At 44.8% G+C, this 23707-nt stretch overlaps 1 protein-coding gene across 1 annotated transcript in view; it reads left to right on the plus strand.

Moving 5' to 3' along the window:
- Positions 1–23707, plus strand: part of tha1 (threonine aldolase 1) — a 71180-nt gene that overhangs the window by 12726 nt on the left and 34747 nt on the right. Inside the window, exon 2 of the mRNA XM_078401892.1 lies at positions 15887–15970. Within this exon, the coding sequence (XP_078258018.1) occupies positions 15887–15970 (84 nt within the window). The remainder of the gene's footprint in view (positions 1–15886; positions 15971–23707) is intronic.

The raw sequence follows: 23707 nt of genomic DNA on the forward strand, positions 1-23707 counted from the left end.
TTGTTATGAAGGCCAACATTCCATTGGCTTTCTTCACTGCCTGCTGTACCTGCATGCTTCCTTTCAGTGACTGATGCACTAGGACACCCAGATCTCGTTGTACGTCCCCTTTTCCTACCCCGTTCCTGCCTTCTCCCCATACCCCCTGACTCCGCTATCCTTAAGAGCTCTATCTAGCTCTCTCTTGAATGCATTCAGAGAATTGGCCTCCACTGCCTCCTGAGGCAGAGAATTCCACAGATTCACATAAATGGCCTACCACTTATTCTTAAACTGTGGCCCCTTGTTCTGGACTCCCCCAACGTTGGGAAGTTTTCTCTAATGGGGTGACCAGAATTGCATGCAATACTCCAAATGTGGCCTGACCAAAGTCCTATCAACTGCATTAGCTTAGCCTGAAGGGGGCGTGGTTGCGTTCTGCAGCTGCGGCTCACCGGCAGTCTCTCGGTCTTTTTTTTGTTTTTGTCTTTGTTATCGTTTAAATGTTTCTTTTGATTTATTTTTAACTCTGTATATGTGGGGGGCGGTGGGGGGGTGGGGGAAACCTTTTTTTCTAATCTCCTCCCCAATGGAGATGCGACCTTTACCGTGTTGTGTCTCCGTTCGTGCTACGGCCTAACACCGTGGAGTCGGCGGCCTCCAGCTGGGATCGACCTTGAAGACTCCGGTCGCAGGGCCTGGACTTACCATCTCGGAGGCTTCGGCCGTGGGCCCTGCAGACCGCAACATCGGGAGTTCGCAGGTCCCTGGCTGGCGACCGGCTTTCGGGAGCTCCAGCCGTAGCAGCTTCAACCACCCCGAAGCGCGAGGTTTGATCGACCCACTCGCAGGCCCCTCATCGCCCTGCGTGGCCTGGCCGCGGCACTTTCCATCGCCCGGTGGGGGCTCAGGACCTTCATCGGCCTGCTCTGCTTGGCCCTGGGACTTTCCATCGCCCGGTGGGGGCTTCAAAAGTCGGGAGCCTCGATCACCTCGTGGCACCACGGGAGAAGAATGAGGAGGAGATAAGACTTTTCTTTGCCTTCCATCACAGTGAGGGTGTGCCTGGAGCAATCACTGTAATGGCTGTTTGTGTTAAAAATTGTAATTGTGTGTCGTGTTCTTTATTGTCTACTGCCGGACCCTGACGTGAGAGGACGCTGGCGCTATTTGTTCGCCGCTTCTCCGTCAGGATAGTTTGTCTGTTTGTTTTCATGTCATGACTGTTTTTGTAAAGCGTCTTTGAGCATTTGGAAAAGCGCTATAAAAAATAAATGTTTATTATATTATTATTATTATTATAGCTGTTGCCTGTAACACGCACGTGTAATGTGTAAGATTCTCTTCCACAGTTGCAGCTGGGAGTTCTTGCAATGTGTGAATGGAGATACACACGCTGAACTTGATGCAATGTAATATTGCACAGCAAAGTTTGGCAACGCTGTGGCAGGACTCTCTCGATTGAAGATCTTCATCTCTATGGGACTTTGAAAAGCATTGTACAGATGTCACAGTATTTTATTCCCATTAATAATAGTTTAGTTTTATTTAGTTTAGAGATACAGCGCGGTAAACAGGCCCTTCGGCCCACCGAGTGCGCGCCGACCAGCGATCCCCGCACATTAACTCTATCCTACACGCACCAGGGACAATTTACAATTATACCAAGCTAATCAACCTAGGAAACCTGTACATCTTTGGAGTCTGGGAGGAAACCGGAGATCTATTGTCCATTGTCTATTGTCTATCCCGGAGAAAACCCAGGCAGGTCACGGGGAGAACGGACAAACTCCGTACAGACAGCACCTGTAGTCAGGATTGAACCCGGGTGTCTGGCGCTGTAAGGTAGCAACTCTACCGCTGCGCCACCGTGCAGCTCTAATAACACAATTTCTAGATTATAGTATTCCTGCAGGAATAAAAAAAATCTATCATTTTTTTAAACGTCTCTTAGGGGAATAATCTAGCTGGCTTTGAATGCAGAGTAACTAATATGTTGAAACAATTCATAGGAAAGAGTTTTCTTTCTTGTAGGCTAGCCCTGAAGTTTTCTGTGGTAATTTCTTATCTTGCATTTTCTAGGTAATTCCATTCGAGCGTAGCTCTAACCAAGATTGCACTAGATAGCAACGTTATCTTAACTAGGCCAATGGAACTTGAGTGTGTAGTCTTTGGAACACTCACATAATTCTATTTTTACCACTGAAGACAAAAAATGGTGGAAATATATTCTCTCTTTGGCACCAAGTATGCCACAAAGCAGTCTGGCGAAGAGTCCCAACCCAAAACGCTGCCTGTACATATCCATCCACAGATGCTGCCTGGTCCGTTGAGTTCCTCCAGCATTTTGTATTTGCACTAACGGTGGCTGTCGTTTAAACACTGTCTCCCCTGATACCACATTTTGTAAATGGGAGTGCATCTCACATCACACATCAGTCATAGCTCATTGTTTATTGCTTTGTCCTCATATTTAAAATCCATATTTAAATTACTTTAGACAATAGACAATAGGTGCAGGAGGAGGCCATTCGGCCCTTCGAGCCAGCACAACCATTCAATGTGATCATGGCTGATCATTCTCAATCAGTACCCCGTTCCTGCCTTCTCCCCATAACCCCTGACTCCGCTGTCCTTAAGAGCTCTATCTAGCTCTCTCTTGAATGCATTCAGAGAATTGGCCTCCACTGCCTTCTGAGGCAGAGAATTCCACAGATTCACAACTCTCTGACTGAAAACATTTTTCCTCATCTCAGTTCTGAATGGCCTACCCCTTATTCTTAAACTGTGGCCCCTTGTTCTTAGACATCATCATCAGCGGTCACTCGAAGCGAGTATGGCTGTCCTCTCCATTTGGAGGACGCCTGTGCGTGACTTTGTTTAATGTAGGGAGACTGGTGCACAGACAGCCACCACACGGTCCTTGACAGATCTGGGCCAGGCTCCAGTGGCATGGAGTCCAAGACGACCGGGGACTCTTTTCTGCTGCGGCCTTCATCCGCCTTCCCAGCCGTTGTGACGCTCCACTAAAGTCAGCCGTCATCCTCTGCCTTTTCCACCGTTGAGGTCTTGGTTGGATTGCTCTTTGTGAGGGACCTCCCCCCTCGACCTTACCGCCATGGGTGACCCTACCAGGAGCGTGGCTCCAGACAACATGCAGCGTGGAAACCGTGTAGATGAGGCATGTTGGTCAGCGTGGGTGCATTGGGCCAAAGGGCCTGTTTCCACGTTGTGTGATTCCTCATTGCTTCACTTTTACCTCTTGAGGAGGTCACTTGAGTGGTGACAATATAGAGGCTTGCAACAGGAGCCCACAGATGGACCACTTCATTTCTCCTAACTTAAAGTAGAGGCCACAATGTTTAATATTAGCAAAAGAAACCACAAAAACAATTCCATGCTCACTGTTTAAAAGATCAAAATCCATTGAACAATGCCAATGAAAGAAAAAAGTTGAGTAACTATTCTGGTCAGAATGATGTTCACTATGGCTCCGTTCCTATTTGCTTCATTACAGTCCTATTCATGCCGTGAACAAATAACAGGACAATAATCTCCGTAATGCTCACGGCATATGGATTACTCGATCCGTGCCAGATTGCAATTAACTGGGTAGGGCAATGATTTGCAGATTTGTTTAGTTTAGAGAGACAATGCGGAAACAGGTCCTTCGGCCCACCAGGTCTGTGCAGACCAGCGATTCCACCCCCCCCACCCCTGTGCACAAGCACTATCCTACACACTAGGGACAATTTACATTTCTTACCAAAGCCAATTAACCTACAAATCTGTACGTCGTTGGAATGTGCGAAGAAACTGAAGCATCCGGAGAAAACCCGCGCAGGTCACATGGAGAACGTACAAACTTCGTACAGATAGCACCCGCAGTCAGTATCGAACCCGGGTCTCTGATGCTGTTGTGCTTTCTCGAAAAATCGCACATTTTGCGCACATAGGTGGCAGATCAACTCCAGAGCACTCTTGTGCTGTATGGAAGAGAAATATTTAGGAGGTCACGCAGAATCAGTGGTGGTTGACATTTCAAGTCAGGGAATCTTTAGGAGAACTGGAAAAGAGAAAACAAGCATGTTTTGTTGCAGAATGAGAAAGGGGTGGACAGAACATGAAGATGTACCATTAGGATGCAAGCCAAGGTAACAAAAAAGGGCACAAAGTGCTGGAGTAACTCAGCAGTTCAGACAGCATCTCTGGAGAACATCGATAGGTGACGTTTCGAGTCGGGACCCATCTTCAGACTGGATAACAATGACAAGATAACAATTACTTTTAAATCGGTATTTGGTGACAACAAAAGAAGAAAAAATAACTGAAATTGAAAGGTACAGTCCCATCTGGGAGAGAAATAAAGAATAAGATGGATAATTAGAAATGGAATGGAGTGAAATTTAACTTCATCAGCGGTGGAATACCTGGCCTTCATAAGTTCTAGGAACAGAATTAGGCCATTTGGCTCATCACGCATACACCGCCACTCAATCATGGCTGATCTATTTTTCCCCTTCAACCCCATTCTCCTGCCTTCTCCCCATAACCCCTGGCTCCCTTAATAATCCTACTACTACCAAATACAGCTTCGCTGTGCTTATGAGACCACTACGAAGCATCTCACTCATTGTGAGTGAGTGAGTGGTAAACCACATTACCAAGAGGAGTTGCATAGTCAGACATGACCAGTTCTGGTGGAATCTTTGTGGTTTGCTAATGACATATACCTCACTGTTTCATCCTGTGAGCTTAACAAAGAGAGAGGAGACCTCAACATTCCACGTAGATTTAGTGTGCGCTGGTGACCTATTGACCGCACGTCGCAGGTAGCTTGCTCGGTTACTGTTTCAGCTGGGTCATAGCAGATGCACACCACAGCAAATTGTGCATTCATTAAAGTGAATTTTCTTTCTAAGGCTTCAAAGCAAATTTAACCCAAGACCTATTTTTTTGTTTGTTTTTGAAGCAATTGGTGACCTGAATAGCCTCCTTGATTAAAAATAGAAAAGTCATAGTCGTACAGCACAGAAACAGGCCCTTCGGCCCAACTTGCCCATGCCGACCAAGATGTCCCATCTACTGTGTATTAGTCCCACCTGCACGCGTTTGGCCCATATCTCTCCCGTCCAAAGACGTACAGATTTGTAGATTAATTTGGCTTCGGTAAAAATTGTAAATTGTCCATAGTGTGTTGGATTGTGCTAGTGTATGGGGTGATTGCTGTTTGATAAGGACTCGGTGGGCCGAAGGGCACTGTTTCTCCAAACTAAACTAAACATCCACTTCCAAAAGTGTCTTAAATTTTCTAACTGCAAGAACCATACCTGATTTAGTTTTCTATGTTAAAATTAGTTTTATACATTATTAGAATAGCAGACAAAGCTAGGTAGACTTGCACCTCAGATAACCTTTTGGGTTCCTTTTCAGATGGGAAGGTAGAAAGGGAGCAGTTAACTTTGCTCCCTGAAGCTCTTTCGCCACTCAGTGAAGTCTTGGAAGATCCACACTACTTCATGATTCGATCTTTACCCCGAACCACCATCTCCTACTGATTAACGTAAAACTGTCGATCTCAGATTCAAACCCACTTGACCTGATATAACTCCCAAGCCTCGGCCACTTATTATGCATAGAAAGGTTTCCTAGCTTCATTCCAGCAAGACTTGGCATTAGCTTTTAGACAATGTCCTATATTCCTCGAATTCAGGGAGAGATATTATCAAGATTGGACTCCTCTGCACGTAAAACATGTTTTATATTTATATTTCAGACTTAAGACTTTGGCAGTGATTCTGCAAATCATTTTGTTAAGCTGAACACTCAGGGAGCCTTCATTATTCCTCATTGGTCTGTGTTATGACAAAGAATTTTCCAGTTCTGAGGGCAGATACTCTGAGAGCAGAAGTCTTTACAAACTTATTACAGTTGCCTTACACAAAATGCTGGAGTAATTCAACGGGACAGGCATCATCTCGGGATGGGCGAAGAAGGGTCTCGACCTGAAATGTCACCCATTCCCTCTCTCCAGAGATGCTGCCTGTCCCGCTAAGTTACTCCAGCATTTTGTGTTTATCTTCGGTTTAAACCAGCATCTACAGTTCCTTCCTACACAGAAGGAATGGGTGAAGTTTCGGGTCGAGGCCCTTCTTCACACTTAAGAAAGGTCTCGACCCGAAACGTCACCCATTCCTTTTATCCAGAGATGCTGCCTGATCCGCTGAGTTACTCCAGCATTTTGTGTCTATAATTGGTGTAAACCAGCATCTACAGTTCCTTCCTACACAGTTGCCTTACAGTTGTAATAGTTTCCCAGCTACAGAGCTAATCGTGAGAATGGAGTGAGTTTGCATTTTGACGGAAAAAGGAGTTATTGTCTTACTTTGTTTTGCAATGCAGCATCTTGCAAACCTCGAAGGTTTTTGCAAAATTACCAAGAAACCTTTTGATGTTTTTTGCAACGTGTTGTTCCAAAAGAGTGTTTTAACCCAAGCTAACCACAGCTTTTCCCAATGGGCCCTGGACTGTTACCAGTAGCATGAGCAACATTTCTTGCGCCTCTGGAGAAGAGGAAGTTTGCTACGATAGTAAATGTCTTCATAGGCAGAGTGTGTTGCCAATGGCATATTGCAGTAACTGCATAGGTCCATATTCCCACAGTACATTGAGGAAGGTTTCTCTGTAATCCAACTAAACAACCTTCGCATTTAGAGGCATTGTGTTCAGTTCAGGGCACCATATTACAGGAAAGATATTGTTACGTTGGAAAGGGTGCAGAGAAGATTTACAAGGAAGTTGCCAGGACTCGAGGGCCTGAGCTATAGGGGAGAGGTTGAGAAGGCTGGGACTCTATTCCCTGGAGCTCAGGAGCTATGGAAGTGTATAAAATCATGAGAGGATTGGTCGGCTGGACGCACAGTCTCTTGCCCAGAATGGGGGAATCGAGAACCAGAGGACATAGGTTTAAGGTTGAAGGGAGAAAGAGTTTATAGGAATCTGAGGGGGTAAATTTTCACGCAAAGCGTGGTAGGTGTATGGAACGAGCTGCCGGAGGAAGTAGTCGAGGCAGGGACTATTGCAATTTTTAAGAAGCTATTAGGTACATGGATAGGACAGATTTAGAGGGACATGGGCCAAATGCAGGCAATTGGGACTGGTGTAGATGGGACATGTTGGTCGGTGTGGGCAAGTTGGCCCAAAGGGTCTGTTTGCAGGTACAGCAGGCAGTGAAGAAAGCCAATGGAATGTTGGCCTTCATAACAAGAGGAGTTGAGTAAATTAGCAAAGAGGTCCTTCTGCAGTTGTACAGGGCCCTAGTGAGACCGCACCTGGAGTACTGTGTGCAGTTTTGGTCTCCAAATTTGAGGAAGGATATTCTTGCTATTGAGGGCGTGCAGCGTAGGTTTACTAGATTAATTCCCAGAATGGCGGGACTGTTGTATGTTGAAAGACTGGAGCGACTAGGCTTGTATACACTGGAATTTAGAAGGATGAGAGGGGATCTTATCGAAACATAAGATCATATAGGTACCAACAATATAAAATATAGGTAGGATAAGGGAAGAGGTCCTGAAAGGAGAATTTAGGGGGCTAGGAAGAGAGTTAAAAAAAAGGACTTCCAAAGCAATAATCTCAGGCTTACTGCCTGTGCCACGCGATAGTGAGAATAGGAATGGAGTGAGGTGGAGGATAAATACGTGGCTGAGGAACTGGTGCAGGGAGCAGGGTTTCAAGTTTCTGGATCATTGGGACCTCTTCTGGGGAAAGTATAACCTGTACAAAAAGGACGGGTTGCATCTGAACCTGAGGGGAACCAATATCCTGGCGGGGAGATTTGCTAAAATAATTGCGGAGACTTTAAACTAGTACGGTTGGGGGGAGGGACTCAAACACAGATAGCTAACAGGCAGTGTGTGAGGCAGGAGGCAGAAAAGGGAAACACTCAGACCCAATATGTAGGAGAGAAAGAAGGGAAAAAAAATAAACTGAAAATAAGAAATGATGGGTCCCTTAAATGTGTATATTTTAATGCTAGGAGCATTGTAAGAAAGGTGGATGAGCTTAGAGCCTGGATTGACATCTGGAAGTATGATGTTGTGGCGATCAGTGAAACATGGTTGCAGGAGGGTTGCGATTGGCAATTAAATATTCCAGGATTTCATTGTTTCAGATGTGATAGAATCGGAGGGGCAAGAGGTGGGGGTGTTGCATTGCTTGTCAGGGAGGATATCACAGCAGTGCTTTGGCAGGACAGACTAGAAGGCTCGATTAGGGAGGCTGTTTGGGTGGAACTCAGAAATGAGAAAGGTTTAGCAACACTTATAGGGGTGTATTATAGACCGCCAAATAGGGAACGAGAATTGGAAGAGCAAATATGTAAGGAGATAGCAGATATTAGTAGTAAGCACAGAGTAGTGATTGTGGGTGATTTCAATTTTCCGTATATAGACTGGGAATCACATTCTGTTAAAGGGCTGGATGGTTTGGAGTTTGTGAAATGTGTGCAGGATAGTTTTTTGCAGCAATACGTAGAGGTGCCTACCAGAGAAGGGGCAGTGTTGGACCTCCTGTTAGGAAATGAGATGGGTCAGGTGACGGAGGTATGTGTTGAGGAGCACTTTGGGTCTAGTGATCACAATGCCATTAGTTTCAATATCATTATGGAGAAGGTCAAATCTGGACCAAGGGTTGAGATTTTGGATTGGAGAAAGGCTAATTTTGAGGAGATGAGAAAGGATTTAAAAGGAGTGAAATGGAAATTTTTGTTTTATGAAAAGGATATAATAGAGAAATGGAGGATATTTAAAGGTGAAATTTTGAGAGTACAGAGTCTTTATGTCCCTGTTCGATGGAAAGGAAAGAATAATAATTTGAAAGAGCCGTGGTTTTCCAGGGAAATTGGACACGGTTCGGAAAAAGAGGGAGATATACAATAAATATAAGCGGCAGGGAGTAGATGGGGTTCTTGAGGAATATAAAGAATGTAGAAGGAATCTTAAGAGGGAAATTAGAAAAGCGAAAAAAAGATATGAGGCTGCTTTGGCAAGTAATGTAAAAGTAAACCCCAAGGGGTTCTACAGATATGTCAATAGCAAAAAGATAGTGAGGGATAAAATTGGTCCATTAGAGAGTCAGAGTGGACAGCTATGTGCTGAGCCGGAAGAAATGGGGGAGATATTAAACAATTTCTTTTCTTCGGTATTTACCGAGGAGAAGGATATTGAATTATGTGAGGTAAGCGAAACAAGTAGAGTAGTGATGGAAATTAGGAGGATTAAAGAAGAGGAGGTACGGACACTTTTGAAAAATATAAAAGTGGATAAGTCTCCAGGTCCTGATAGGATATTCCCTAGGACATTGAGGGAAGTTAGTGCAGAAATAGCAGGGGCTATGACGGAAATATTTCAAACGTCATTAGAAACGGGGATGGTGCCGGAAGATTGGCGCATTGCGCATGTTGTGCCTTTGTTTAAAAAAGGTTCTAAAAGTAAACCTAGCAATTATAGACCTATTAGTTTGACGTCTGTGGTGGGAAAATTAATGGAAAAGATACTTAGGGACAATATATATAATTATTTGGATAATCAAGGCCTGATTAGAAACAGTCAACATGGATTTGTGCCTGGAAGGTCATGTTTGACTAATCTTCTTGAATTTTTTGAAGAGGTTACCAGGGAAATTGATAAGGGCAAGGCTGTGGATGTTGTCTATATGGACTTCAGTAAGGCATTTGACAAGGTTCCACATGGAAGGTTGATTAAGAAGGTTAAATCGTTGGGTATTAATAGTGAGGTTGCAAGATGGATTCAACAATGGCTGAATGGGAGATACCAGAGGGTAACGGTTGACAATTGTATGTCAGGTTGGAGGCCAGTGTCTAGTGGAGTACCCCAAGGATCTGTGTTGGGTCCACTGTTGTTTGTCATTTACATTAATGATCTGGATGATGGTGTGGCAAATTGGATTAGTAAATATGCAGATGATACTAAGATAGGTGGTGTAGTTGATAGTGAGGTAGATTTTCAAAGTATACAGAGAGACTTGGGCCTTTTGGAAGGGTGGGCTGAAAGATGGCAGATGGAGTTTAATGCTGAAAAGTGTGAGGTGCTGCATTTTGGTAGGACAAATCAAAATAGGACGTACAGGGTAAATGGTAGGGAATTGAGGAATGCAGTGGAACAGAGGGATCTGGGAATAACTGCATTGTTCCCTGAAGGTGGAATCTCATGTGGATAGGGTGGTGAAGAAGGCGTTTGGTATGCTTGCCTTTATAAATCAGAGCATCGAGTATAGAAGTTGGGATGTAATGTTGAAATTGTACAGGGCATTGGTGAGGCCAAATCTGGAGTATGGTGTGCAGTTCTGGTCGCCAAATTATAGGAAGGATGTCGACAAAATGGAGAGGGTACAGAGGAGATTTACTAGAATGTTGCCTGGGTTTCAGCACTTAGGCTACAGAGAGAGGTTGAACAGGTTGGGTCTTTATTCTTTGGAGCGTAGAAGGTTGAGGGGGGACTTGATAGAGGTTTTTAAAATTTTGAGAGGGACGGACAGAGTTGACGTGGGTAGGCTTTTCCCTTTGAGAGTGGGGAAGATTCCAACAAGGGGACATAGCTTCAGAATTGAGGGACAAAGGTTTAGGGGTAACATGAGGGGGAACTTCTTTACTCAGAGGGTGGTGGCTGTATGGAATGGGCTTCCAGTGGAAGTGGTGGAGGCTGGCTCGATTTTATTATTTAAGAGTAAATTGGATAGGTATATGGATAGGAGGGGATTAGAGGGTTATGGTCTGAGTGCAGGTAGATGAGACTAGGTCAGGGAGAATGGTCGGCGTGGACTGGTAGGGCCGGACAGGCCTGTTTCCATGCTGTAGTTGTTATATGGTTATATGGTTATTAAGGGGTTGGACACGTTAGAGGCAGGAAACATGTTCCCAATGTTGGGGGAGACCAGAACCAGGGGCCACAGTTTAAGAATAAGGGGTAGGCCATTTAGAACGGAGATGAGGAAAAACCTTTTCAGGCAGAGAGTTGTGAATCTGTGGAATTCTCTGCCTCAGAAGGCAGTGGAGGCCAATTCTCTGAATGCATTCAAGAGAGAGCTAGATAGAGCTCTTAAGGATAGCGGAGTCAGGGGGTATGGGGCGAAGGCAGGAACTGGGTACTGATTGAGAACGATCAGCCATGATCACATTGAATGGTGGTGCTGGCTCGAAGGGCCGAATGGCCTACTCCTGCATCTATTGTCTATTGTCTATTGTTTCCACACTGTATGACTCTATGACCTTAGTTGCTTTCCCCCTTAGACCCAAGAAACGGCAGATGCTGGTACAAAAAAACATGTTACTGCCTCTCCCTCGTCATGACACTGAGCTCCTTGTGCCAGACATGGTCTCCAATCCTCCCTTGGCACCTGATGCTGCACCTCCTCCACCCCCAACCCTGTAGGTACTAATTATACATCACCATATACACAAGGAACTGCAATGCTGGAATCTTGTGTGGAACACAAAGTGTGGAGCAACTCAGCGGGTCAGCCAACATCTTTGGAGAACACGGATAGGCAATATTTCAGGTCGGGACCCTTAACTCTGAAGAAAGGTCCCAACCCAAAACATCGCCTGTCCATGTTCTGCAGGGATGCTGCCTGACAAACTGAGTTAGTCCTTTTTTTTGTGTCTTACTTTGTCTTTTGCTTTGCATGCTACGTGAGAGAGGCAGCATGCATTTCACACTCATTTGTGCATGCTCGCACATGCACGCACACTTCAACTTTCCATGTGATGTATCTTAAGTTGTGGCATTACATTTGCTGTTGTTGCTCCCATCAACAACAGTACCTCGGTCTGAAGAAGGTATGTCGACCCGAAACATCACCTAAACCTTTTCTCCAGAGATGCTGTCTGACCCGATGAGTTACTCCAGCTTTTTGTGTCTATCGACATTAACCTAGGACCCGCCCTTCAATATTGAAGCAAGGTCTTCAGACTATTGCTTTAGAAATAAGATGACCCATTTGTTTTGAGCAATAGGACAAGTCATACTTTACCACAGGGAACTGTTTGAACAATCTGTAAAATGTTGAAAGAATTGATAACATCTGCTCAGCTGCACTTTGATGTTTTTATAGAGAATGCCATGCAGTACTAATCACCCCGCCTTTCTGGTTTCGTGACTCATTTATGAGTTAAAGGCATGGGCTGCCAGGAAGAAGAGATCCTGCTTCCCCTAATATGTGGGAAAGACATGTGAACTGCCCTTCCCAGCAGTTGCTGCACACTTGTGCAAACTTTCTGGAAGTGCAGTGAGTAAAACTGCATATTTCGTCACGAGCAGGGTAGATGCTTTGGAAGCAGTTCCTCTAGAAGGCTGGCCTGGCCACCATCTGCACATGTCCACCATTACACTAAAGCAGTGTCAAATGTGAGGTAGACACAAAATGCTGGAGTAACTCAGGGCTCAGGCAGCATCCATGGAGAACATGGATAGGCGACATTTCGGGTTGGAGCCCTTCTTCGGATTGTTTAGTTGAGTTTAGTGATACAGCGCGGAAACAGCCCCTTCGGCCCATCGAGTCTGCGCCAACCAGCGATCCATGCCAACCAGCGATCCACGCCAACCACCGAGTCCACGCCGACCAGCGATCCACGCCAACCCCGTACACTAACACTATCCTACACACTAGGGACAATTTACAGTTTTACCAAAGCCAAATTAACCTGCAAATCTGTACGTCTTTGCTGTGTGGGTGGAAACCGGAGCACCCAGAGGAAACCCGTGCTTGTCACAGGGAGAGCATACAAACGCCGTAGTCAGGATATAACCCGGGTCTCTGGCGCTGTAAGGCAGCAACTCTACCGCTGCGCTACTGTGCTGTCCTTGATTATTGATTATAGTGGGGGCAGGAAAGAGCGCTGGGATAGAGAAGGGGCAAGATATGGCGTGGCCAATGATAGGTGAACATAGGTAGATAGATATATCAAGTACGAGCTGCCTGGAATTGAGCTTCAGAAAAGAAGAACCATTGTTTCACAGTCACTGTTTAAAGTGTCATTATTTGCTGGATACGGTTTCATGCCTCAAAACAAACAGACATCTGCACCTGCATGGAGCTGCCAAATCTCTCATTGTTTGCTTGTCTAATCATGCATTCAGTCTTGACCTGAAACTGTCCAATCCATGTACCTGTCCAATTGTCTTTTAAATGTTATGATAGCTTCAACGATCTCCTCCAGCAACTCGTTCCATAAAAAGGTTACCCCTCAGGTTCCTATTAAATCTTTCCCCCTTCACCTTAAACCTATATCCTCCAGTTCTTAATTCCCTTACTCTGGGCAAAGGACTGTGCATTTACCCGATCTATTCCTCCCCCATTTTGAACACCTCTATCAGACCCGCTGAGTTTCTCCTGCAGTTTTTGTTTGCTCAACGTGTTGACATTTGTTCTCTCATCTAACAATTTTTATATTCTAATTGTTTGCTCTGTTTGTTGTTAACTCGCTGCATTTCATGAAACTACACACTGTTGTACGCTATTATTTTTTGATCATTTAAAAAAGATTCTTATTTCCGTATCTCCTACCAAAGTGTCTAACCTCACATTTTCCCACATTACATTTGTGGTTTCTTGTACATCACCCACCTCCTGCTACCAGCTACCTTGTGCCAGTGCATTCAGGGGTCAGGGATAATGCTGATTTTATTTATAATTTCCAAGCCAAATGCTGTTAGCACACTGCCAGAGATCGTGTCTGAACAAATTAGCAGTCACAATTTCTACAAGGTTTTAAAGTTGACTCAGTACATACTGACACTGATCCAGTACATACTGACACCTTTGACTAAAGAGTCATGGGTTGAAGAGAGGCTCATGCATTTTCAGACTTGCCATCATTGTCATGAGATCACAGGCACAATTAGTCAAACAAATGAAGCATCGCATAGCACTCATTTGAAAAGATTAGGAAGTTCTCTTGGCGTTTAAACAATGCTCCCATGTGTGATTTATGGAATAGTTGGAAACACACAGACTCTGTGTCCAACTGAGTGGTATAAAGCAGATTAACAGGGAAAGGTGTCTTAAATGATATAAACGGCTGAAGACGGCTGAAGACACGACAGAGAGAGTTTAATGTGAAACAGTACAGTGATACATTCTGCTGCGCGAGATACCGGCACTGTGAAGCTATGATTCAGCGCATCGTTACGTAATGAGCACATTTGAGTACAGATTGAAAGATATGATTACGAGCACAACAAAGAATAAGATGCCTTTTACCTGACAAATTATGCTAGTGTTATTGAAAGTTCATGGGGCGATTATAGGTGTGATTATTGAAGATGGAATGTTTCAGGTTCTGTCTTGGAGTATTTTGAATATGTAACATAAGCTGTGCAGGAAGGAACTGCAGATGCTGGTTTACCCCGATAATAGGCACAAAGTGCTGGATTAACTCAGCGGGTCAGGCAGCACTATTATTGTTTATTTGTCTGTTTTTATGTATATATACACACACATAAAAACAAACATACACATACATATATATATGTGTGTGTGTGTGATACACCCAATATGCTGTTGGTCCTCCGTGTGCAGCCCCATACGCAGCAGGGTGCGATGCACTGTGTATTGTGACACATTCCCACTAGTCCTTTTGGACAGTTGGCAGCTCACACTTCCAGCAAGTTAAGTGATAGAATAATTTTGTGCTATTGAGTGAGATGAAGCTAACTATCAGAATGCCCTTAGTTACCTTGATTCAGCAAGAGATGGCTCATAAATTTGGCCCTATGTGCTGGGATTCATTTCCACAACCTACAATAGAAAAGCTAGAAGTATGTGGGTAGCACAGTGGCGCAGCGGTAGAGCTACTGCCTTACAGCGCCAGAGACCCGGGTTCGATCCTGACCACGGGTGCTTGCCTGTACGGAGTTTGTATCTTCTCCCCTTGACCTCTGTGAGTTTTCTTTGAGATATAACCATATAACCATATAACAACTACAGCACGGAAACAGGCCCGCTCGGCCCTACCAGTCCACGCCGCCCACTCTCTATGACCTAGTCTCATCTACCTGCTCTCACACCATAACCCTCTAATCCCCTCTTATCCATATACCTATCCAATTTACTCTTAAATAATAAAATCGAGCCTGCCTCCACCACTTCCACCGGAAGCCCATTCCATACAGTAAAGAAGTTACCCCTCATGTTACCCCTAAACTTTTGTCCCTCAATTCTGAAGCTATGTCCCCTTGTTGGAATCTTCCCCACTCTCAAAGGGAAAAGCCTACCCACGTCAACTCTGTCCGTCCCTCTTAAAATTTTTAAAACCTCTATCAAGTCCCCCCTCAACCTTCTACGCTCCAAAGAATAAAGACCCAACCTGTTCAACCTCTCTCTGTAGCTTAAATACTGAAACCCAGGCATCCCAGGAAAGATCTTTGCTTTCCTCCCACACTCCAAAGACGTACGGGTTTGTAGTTTAATTGTAGGATCTAGTGTGCGTAGGATAGTGTTAATGTGCGGGGATCGCTGGTCGGTGCGGACTCGGTGGGCCACAGGGCCTGTTTTGGCTGCATTATTTAATTGAATGCAAAAGGTCCCAATCCAAAATGTCACCTATCCGTCTTCCCCAGAGATGTTGGCTGACCTGCTGAGTTACTCCAACATTTTGTGTTTTATTTTACTTCATAACGTTGCTCAAAAGCAGGCTATATTAAAGTTCTTCCAGATTCTCACAGAGCTCAACAAGCAAAAAAAATGGATGAGGTTAAGGAGAAGAAAAGTAATAATTAAACCATCAAGTGCCACGTAAAAAAATAATTCTCAGGTTAAACAATTTAATGGTTCACAATCGCAAAGCTTGAGCATACAAAATTAATCATTTCTCTTTTTCTTCCTATAGAACTTCAGAGGCAAGCAGCTAAGCTGTTTGGAATGGAGGCTGCTTTGTTTGTACCCACTGGAACAATGGGGAACCTGATTTCAGGTCAGTGTGATAACAGGACCCCACAGTAGGAGGTTTCAAACTACTCCTATTCACTGTGAACTGGTGTAAATGCAGAGCGGCACGGTGGCGGAGCGGTCGAGTTGCTGCCTTACAGCGCTTGCAGCGCCGGAGACCCGGGTTTGATCCCGACTACGGGCGCTGTCTGCACGGAGTTTGTACCTTCTCCCCGTGACCGCATGGGTTTTCTCCGAGATCTTCGGTTTCCTCCCGCACTCTAAAAGACTTACAGATTTGTAGGTTAATTGGCTTGGTATAAATGTAAATTGTCCCTAATCTGTGTAGGATTGTATTAATGTGTGGGGATCGCTGGTAGGTGCAGACTCGGTGGGCCGAAGGGCCTGTTTCCGCGCTGTATCTCTAAAATGAAAAAAAGAACTGTAATTGGTTCAGTCACACGTTGATATCAACAACACACCATTTCTGAAAGAGGACGGTGGGATCGAGCGTGGGAGAGAGTCTGAAGAAGGGTCCCAACCCGAAACGTCACTTACAGTATCCCTTTTCTCCAGAGATACTGCCTGACTCACTGAGTTACTCTAGCACTGTATGTCTTTTATTGGTGGGTTTAAGTCACACACTTGAACACATTAAATGCACCTAATACAAAACTGAGGGAGTATTGTACTGTTGGGGGGAATGTCTATCGGATGAGGTTAAACTAGGGCCCTGTCTTCCTAGCACTGTCCAAACCATTGGTTACCCTAGAACAATATCACAAAAATAGATTATCACAAGACATAGGATCAGAATTAGCCGTTTGATTATGGCTGATCCATTTTTTCCTCTCAACCCCATTCTCCTGTCTTCTTCCTGTAACCTTTGATACCCTCACCAATCAAGACCCTATCAATCTACGTTCTAAAAATAGCCAATGTCTCCGTCTCTACCGCCGTCTATGGCAATGAATTCCGCAGATTCACCACCCTCTGGCTAAAGAAATCCGCCATTCTAAAGGTATGTCCTTTAATTCTGATGCTGTGCCCTCTGGTCCTAGACTCTCCCACTAGTGGAAACATCCTCTCCACATCCACTCTATCTAGGTCTTTTGTTCCTGTTATCATTCCTGTTTGTAGGATCTTGCTCTGTAGGAGTTTGCTGCTTAATTTCCTACAGTACAAGATTTGTATACCCTTCAAAACTAAAGTGCTTTAATCTGTCAGGAACTCATAAATGAAACGCTCTCTGTAATTCAAAGGTTTTCATTGCCCTGGCATAATATGATTTACTGCCACCATGAATCAGTTTCTAAGTGGAGTTCTGCAGTATATATGGTCAGGTGCAATCCCCTTCATATTTCGGGTGTGCATGTAAAATGTCCTGGTGACAAGCTCGTATATCACTTGAAATTATTCTGCATTGGTGATGAAATTCACCACAGCCTGCAGTGTGCTGAGGCAACCTATGGCCGCTGTAAGAAAAGAGCATTCAAAGATTTACGGACGCTAATTAACCTACAAACCTGCACGTCTTTAGGATGTGGGAGGAAACCGGAGCACCCGGATGAAACCCACGCGGTCAATAGACAATAGACAATAGGTGCAGGAGGAGGCCATTCGGCCCTTCGAGCCAGCACCGCCATTCAATGTGATCATGGCTGATCATTCTCAATCAGTACCCCATTCCTGCCTTCTCCCCATACCCCCTGACTGCGCGATCCTTAAGAGCTCTATCTAGCTCTCTCTTGAATGCATTCAGAGAATTGGCCTCCACTGCCCTCAGAGAATTTCACAGGGAGAACGTGCAAACTCCACACAGGCAGCACCCGAGGGCAGGATGAAAGCTGGATGTCTGGTGCTGTGAGGCAGCGGCTCTACCATCTTTGAACAGGGGGGTTATATCTAATTCTGACACTCTGGGTTTATGTCGTCATGTCCCCTTGACCACGTGATTTATTTCCATAAATATAATCCATTACACTGCTCTCCCTTGGTGAGGTAAACATTGTTCACAGTTGTGTCCAACCATTACAGATTGAAACACTTGAACATCTTCTGCAGTCAAATTGTACACATCTCAATTGTATACCTCATTCTGATACTCTACTTGGCACAACTACTTGACAGTTTATTTTTGGACTTGTGTAGGAAAGAACTGCAGATGCGGGTTTAAACTGAAGATAAACACAAAAAGCTGGAGTAACTTAGCATCTCTGAAATCATCATCTATTCTTGGAATTGTTTAGTTTAGTTTAGAGGCTCAGCACAGAAACAGGCCCTTCGATCCACCAAGGCCGCGCCGACCAGCGATCAGCCCGTAAGCGAGCACTATCCTGCACACAAGGGACATACTCACAATTTTTACCGAAGCCAGTTAACCTATGATACGATACAATAGAACTTTATGTATCCCAGGAGGGAAATTGATCTGACAACAGTCATAAAACACAAAATGCATGAAACATGAAATTAAAGTGACGAGTGGAAAGGATTGGGGATGTGCAAAGATTGGGGAAGAGAGGGAGTTAATCTTCCCCACGACAGAAGGGGGAGGAGTTGTACAGTTTGATAGCCACAGGGAAGAAGGATCTCCTGTGGCGTTCTGTGCTGCATCTTGGTGGAACCAGTCTGTTGCTGAAGGTACTCCTCAGGTTCTGTCATGGGCCTCCTCCAGTGCCATAGTGAGTCCCACCGGAAATTGGAGGAACAGCACCTCATATTTCGCCTGGGTAGCTTGCAGCCCAGTGGTATGAACATTGACTTCTTCAACTTTAGATAGCTCCTCTGTCCCTCTCTTCCCCTCCCCCTTCCCAGATCTCCCACTGTTTTCCTGTCTCCACCTATATCCTTCCTTTGTCCCGCCCCCCTGACATCAGTCTGAGGAAGGGTCTCGACCCGAAACGTCGCCCATTCCTTCTCTCCTGAGATGCTGCCTGACTTGCTGAGTTACTCCAGCATTTTGTGAATATGTACTCCTCAGGTTGACCAGTGTGTCACGGAGGGAGTGAGCTGTATTGTCCAAAACTCTCCAAACCCACACGTTATTGGAATGTGGGAGGAAACTGGAGCACCTGGAGAAAGCCCACGCGGTTTCTCTACTTTGTCTATTGTCTCTCTACTTTGTGAATCCAAGAGTCGAGTGTTTTATTGTCATATGTACTGAAAGGGAAAAATCTCCTCAATGAAATTCTTACTGGTAGCAGCACAACAGGTATGTAAGCACAATACTCAATGGCCAATATAATAAACAAACGTTAAAAAATGTAGTTCAATAAATAAAATTAAATTACTGCAAAAAATAAAACAAAGCCCAAACTCCCAGGTGTAGCCATCACTGTTCGTAGTCGGAGTTGGAGTTTGTGGTGTTCAGTAGCTTGATGGTGATTGGGAAGAAGCTGTTCCTGAACCTGGACTTGACAGTTTTCAGCCTCCTATACCTTCTTCCCGATGGCAGAAATGAAATGAGAGCGTGGCCAGGGTGGCGTGGAGACCTTGATGATACTGGCTGCCTTTTTGAGAAGACGCCTCTTGTAGATGCGGATGATGACAGGGAGGTCAGGTCAGTGCCTCCACCAATGCGTCCACCATTTTTAGTCATCTCCTTCGTTCCTGGACCTTGGATTTGTCAACTTTGATCCCACATGAAGAACAGATCTGCTGGAATAAAATCAGTGGCAGAGTGTGAAGCCGTACGTTTCTAAACAAAAAGTTAACAAAACCATGAATCGCTACCAAAGGGAGTAATTTTGCAACGCAATGCTTTCTTGGGGCTTCTTTTAGTGCGTGGGTTTTTTCTTTGTTGCCTCATTAGAAGAAGAAAGATAATTCAATCAACAGTTTGCAGCCATTGCACAGAAATCCCATAAAATGAAAAGTGATGCACTGTTGGGCACTATTTCTACCAGCGTTCAATGTGAAAGCCATGGGGCGAAGCACCATAGAAACGTGCCCCTCAGCCTCAGTCCGCATCCACCACCAAACCACCCAATTACACAAACCTACAAATTATCTTTTTTTTTTCATTTCTCTGCACATTTCCCTCTCCCACATATTCCATCACTCGCTTACACTTTAAGGGCAATTGAAACTGACCACTTAACTTACTGACCCACATGTCCTGTGTTGTAGGAGGAAACCGAGCTTCGTTTAGTTTAGAGATACAGTGCTGAAACAGGCCCTTCGGCCCACCGAGTCCGCGCTGACTAGCGATCCCCACACACTAGCACTAACCTACACGTTAGGGACAGTTTTACAATTTTACCAAAGCCAATTAACCTACATACCTGCACGTCTTTGGAATGTGGGAGGAAACTGGAGCACCCGGACAAAACCCACACGGTCCCGGGGACAACTTACAAACTCCGTACAGACCGCATCTGTAGTCTGGATCGAACCTGGGTCTCTGGCGCTATAAAGCAGCAACTCTACCGCAGCGCCACTGTACCACCTTCAGCTCTTGAAGAAAGGCACATGTTCACAGTAAGAACAGAAAGCTTATAGAAGTGCCATCTGCAGTCAGGAACATGGGTCTCTGGCGCTGTGAGGCCTTGGCTCTACCAACTGTGCCCTTGTGTCTTTCTCAGTTCACCAGTGGTTGAATAGTTATTTATTATTATCATGTGTACCACGGTACAGTGACATTTATATTTTGCATACAGATAAGTAAGATTATTGCCATATGTAAGTACAATCCCCGATTAAGTACAGATTGCATAGAAACAGCCCACTGAGCCCGTAGGCAAGAGTCGTCAGGTTTTGGTGCCATTTTCCAAATCTCAGCTGTAGCGTGCCATAAAGGCCCATTGCAGCCGTCGCCTCCGTCCGCATCTCCCCGCGAACTAACGTCATCAACAGTACGGTCCGCTGCCTGACAAGTGTCTGATTGTAATCCATTTTAGTGAAGGAGATGACTGATTGTTTCACAAAAAAATGTACACAGGCTTATAACTTTGACACCGCCAAAACTTAGGGACACTTGTGTTCAATTTAGTTTATTGTCACGTGCATTGAGGTACAGCGAAAAGCTTTTGTTGCCTGCAAACCAGCAAGCGGGAAGACAATACATGATTACAATCAAGCCATTCGCAGTGTACAGATACATGTGAACTGCCGAGGTGAAGTCTACTACATGATTTCACTGGGTTGTATGCAAAACAAAGCATTTCACAGTACCTAGGCACACTGACAATAAAGTATCATTGAACCATTGAAGACCAGTCACTGATTTGCTGTTATATTCTTGATTAGTACTGGTGTCAGGGGTTATGGGGAGAAGGCAGGGGAATGGGGTGAGGAGTGAGAGGTCGATCTGCCATGATTGAATGGCAGAGTAGACTTGATGGGCCGAATGGTCTCATTCTACCCCTGTCTCTTATGATATGACCCAGGCTTGCCAGGAACAATGTAATAGGGGCTGAGAACCAAGGATCAGTCCAGTAGGAATTTGACTCCATGTAGAATTGGCACTCCGACGTGGCAACTCCAACAGCCTGACCGCGGGAGAAGACGGCAGGGGAAGAGAAAAGACATTGTGGCCTTCCATCACAGTGAGGAGGGGACTGGAGGAGACTCACTGTGATGGATGTTTCTTTTTGTTTGGTGTTAGTTTGTGATTGTGTGTGTTATTGCATTTTTATTGATTATTCTTATTGGTCTTATTGTTCAACTGCGGGTAATGTTTCATTTCACTACACATTTATGTGTATGTGACAAATAAACGACTATTGACTATTGAATTTCAAGTGTGGGAGTACAACTCTTTATGTGTGTCCATTGTAAAGTACTTCCATGCGCAACTACTCATTACTGTGAGAAACCTGGATCCTGCCAAGTACGTATACGGATTCTGGGAATATGCTGATGTTGATCATCAGCTGAATGATTCAAAATGATCTGGTGGCCATCAAATAATATTCTCTTATCTGCCTTCTGTGCAACTTCTTCCCGGGTTGCCCACTTCCAACGGTTACTTTGACCAAAATGACATGTTTTACCCAGTTTCTGGAGCCTTCACTTCCTCTTAGTCCTTCAAAGATAAGCACAAAATGCCAGTAATTCAGCGGGACGGGTGCCTGTCCCACTGAGTTGCTCCGGCATTTTGTGCCTATCTTGATCTGTAGTGGATGGTTTTAATACCGGTTGAGTTTAGTTTATTGTCACGTGTACTGAGGTACAGTGGAAAGCTTTTGTTCCGTGCTAGACAGTCAGCGGAATGCAATACATGATTACAATCGAGCCATCCACAATACACAGATATAGGATAAAGGGAATAACGTGAATAATGTTGTGCAAGACACAAGTGCAAGTAAAGCCTGATCAATGATAGAGGTATTCTGAGGGTCTCCAATGAGGTAGATAGTCAATCAGGACTATCCTGGTGGGACGGTTCAGTTGCCTGATAACAGCTGGGAAGAAACTGTCTCTGAATCTGGAGGAGTGCATTTTCACACTTCTATACCTTTTGCATTCAAGAGAGAGCTAGATAGAGCTCTTAAGGATAGCGGAGCCAGGGGGTATGGGGAGAAGGCAGGAACGGGGTACTGATTGAGAATGATCAGCCATGATCACATTGAATGGTGGTGCTGGCTCGAAGGGCCGAATGGCCTCCTCCTACACCTATTGTCTATTGTCTATTGATAGGGGAGTTGTTATCCATGTGTTGGAATGGAATGAAATGCTTTATTGTCACATGTGACTAGGTGCGGTGAAATTCTGTGCTTGCATACCCAATGTATACAAATAACAGCCATCTAGGGCGCTGACAAAGTTACAAAGCACGCCGGCTCCTCCTTTTGTTCCCATCCCCCGCCACAGCGGTCAGCCATCTTGTGAGTGATTCCAATACAGCCATATTTGAAGATGTCAGGGGGTATGGGGAGAGGGCAGGAACGGGGTACTGATTGAGAATGATCAGCCATGATCACATTGAATGGCAGTGCTGGCTCGAAGGGCCGAATGGCCTCCTCCTGCACCTATTGTCTATTGTCATCATATTAGGTCAACCTGCCTCTAAATGTAATTTAGGGATATCAATGCAAATATGTACCTTCTAGTGATATTTTAATTGTGTAGGCCATCCTCTCCGACAGTGTAGAACATTTACAGGTTTGTGTAACTTGGGACACTGGCCAGAATTACAAACCATACAATGCAAATGTCCTGGGACTTTCAAAACCTGCCCAGAACAAATCTTAAGACTGACCTCGTTACGTCTTGAGGTTAGATAACAGAATTGTATCGGCATACGTCAACTTTCACATAAAGTAACTCACTATCTGCCGCCATCTCGATGAGCTTTTCTGTTTTTATGTCAATCAGGACTATCTTGAAAGTTGCCTTACTTTTCCTATGTATAACATAGAAGTTACATAAAGTAAATGTTGTGCCATCTCGTTTCGTTCAGAGATGCAGCGCGGAAACAGGCCCTTCGGCCCACCGAGTCTGCCCCGACCAGCACTTACAATATCCTACACACACGAGGGACAATTTACAATTATACCAAGCTAATTAGTCTACAGACCTGCACATCTTCGGTGTGTTGGAGGAAACCCGGGGAAAACCCACGCAGGTCATGGGGAGAACGTACAAACTCCATACATACAGCACCTGTAGTCAGGATCAAACCTGGATCTCTGGCGCTGTAAGGCAGCAACTCTACCGCTGTGCAATCACGCTGCCCTTGAAATATTGCAATATTGTTTAGATTCCCTCTTTTTACCTCTTATAAGGGACTTGTTATCTCAGTGCTGACACCACAATATAAGGCTACATTCTTCTCATC

Source organism: Rhinoraja longicauda, chromosome 6, assembly GCF_053455715.1.
Source record: "Rhinoraja longicauda isolate Sanriku21f chromosome 6, sRhiLon1.1, whole genome shotgun sequence".
Classification (NCBI taxonomy): Eukaryota; Metazoa; Chordata; class Chondrichthyes; order Rajiformes; family Arhynchobatidae; genus Rhinoraja; species Rhinoraja longicauda.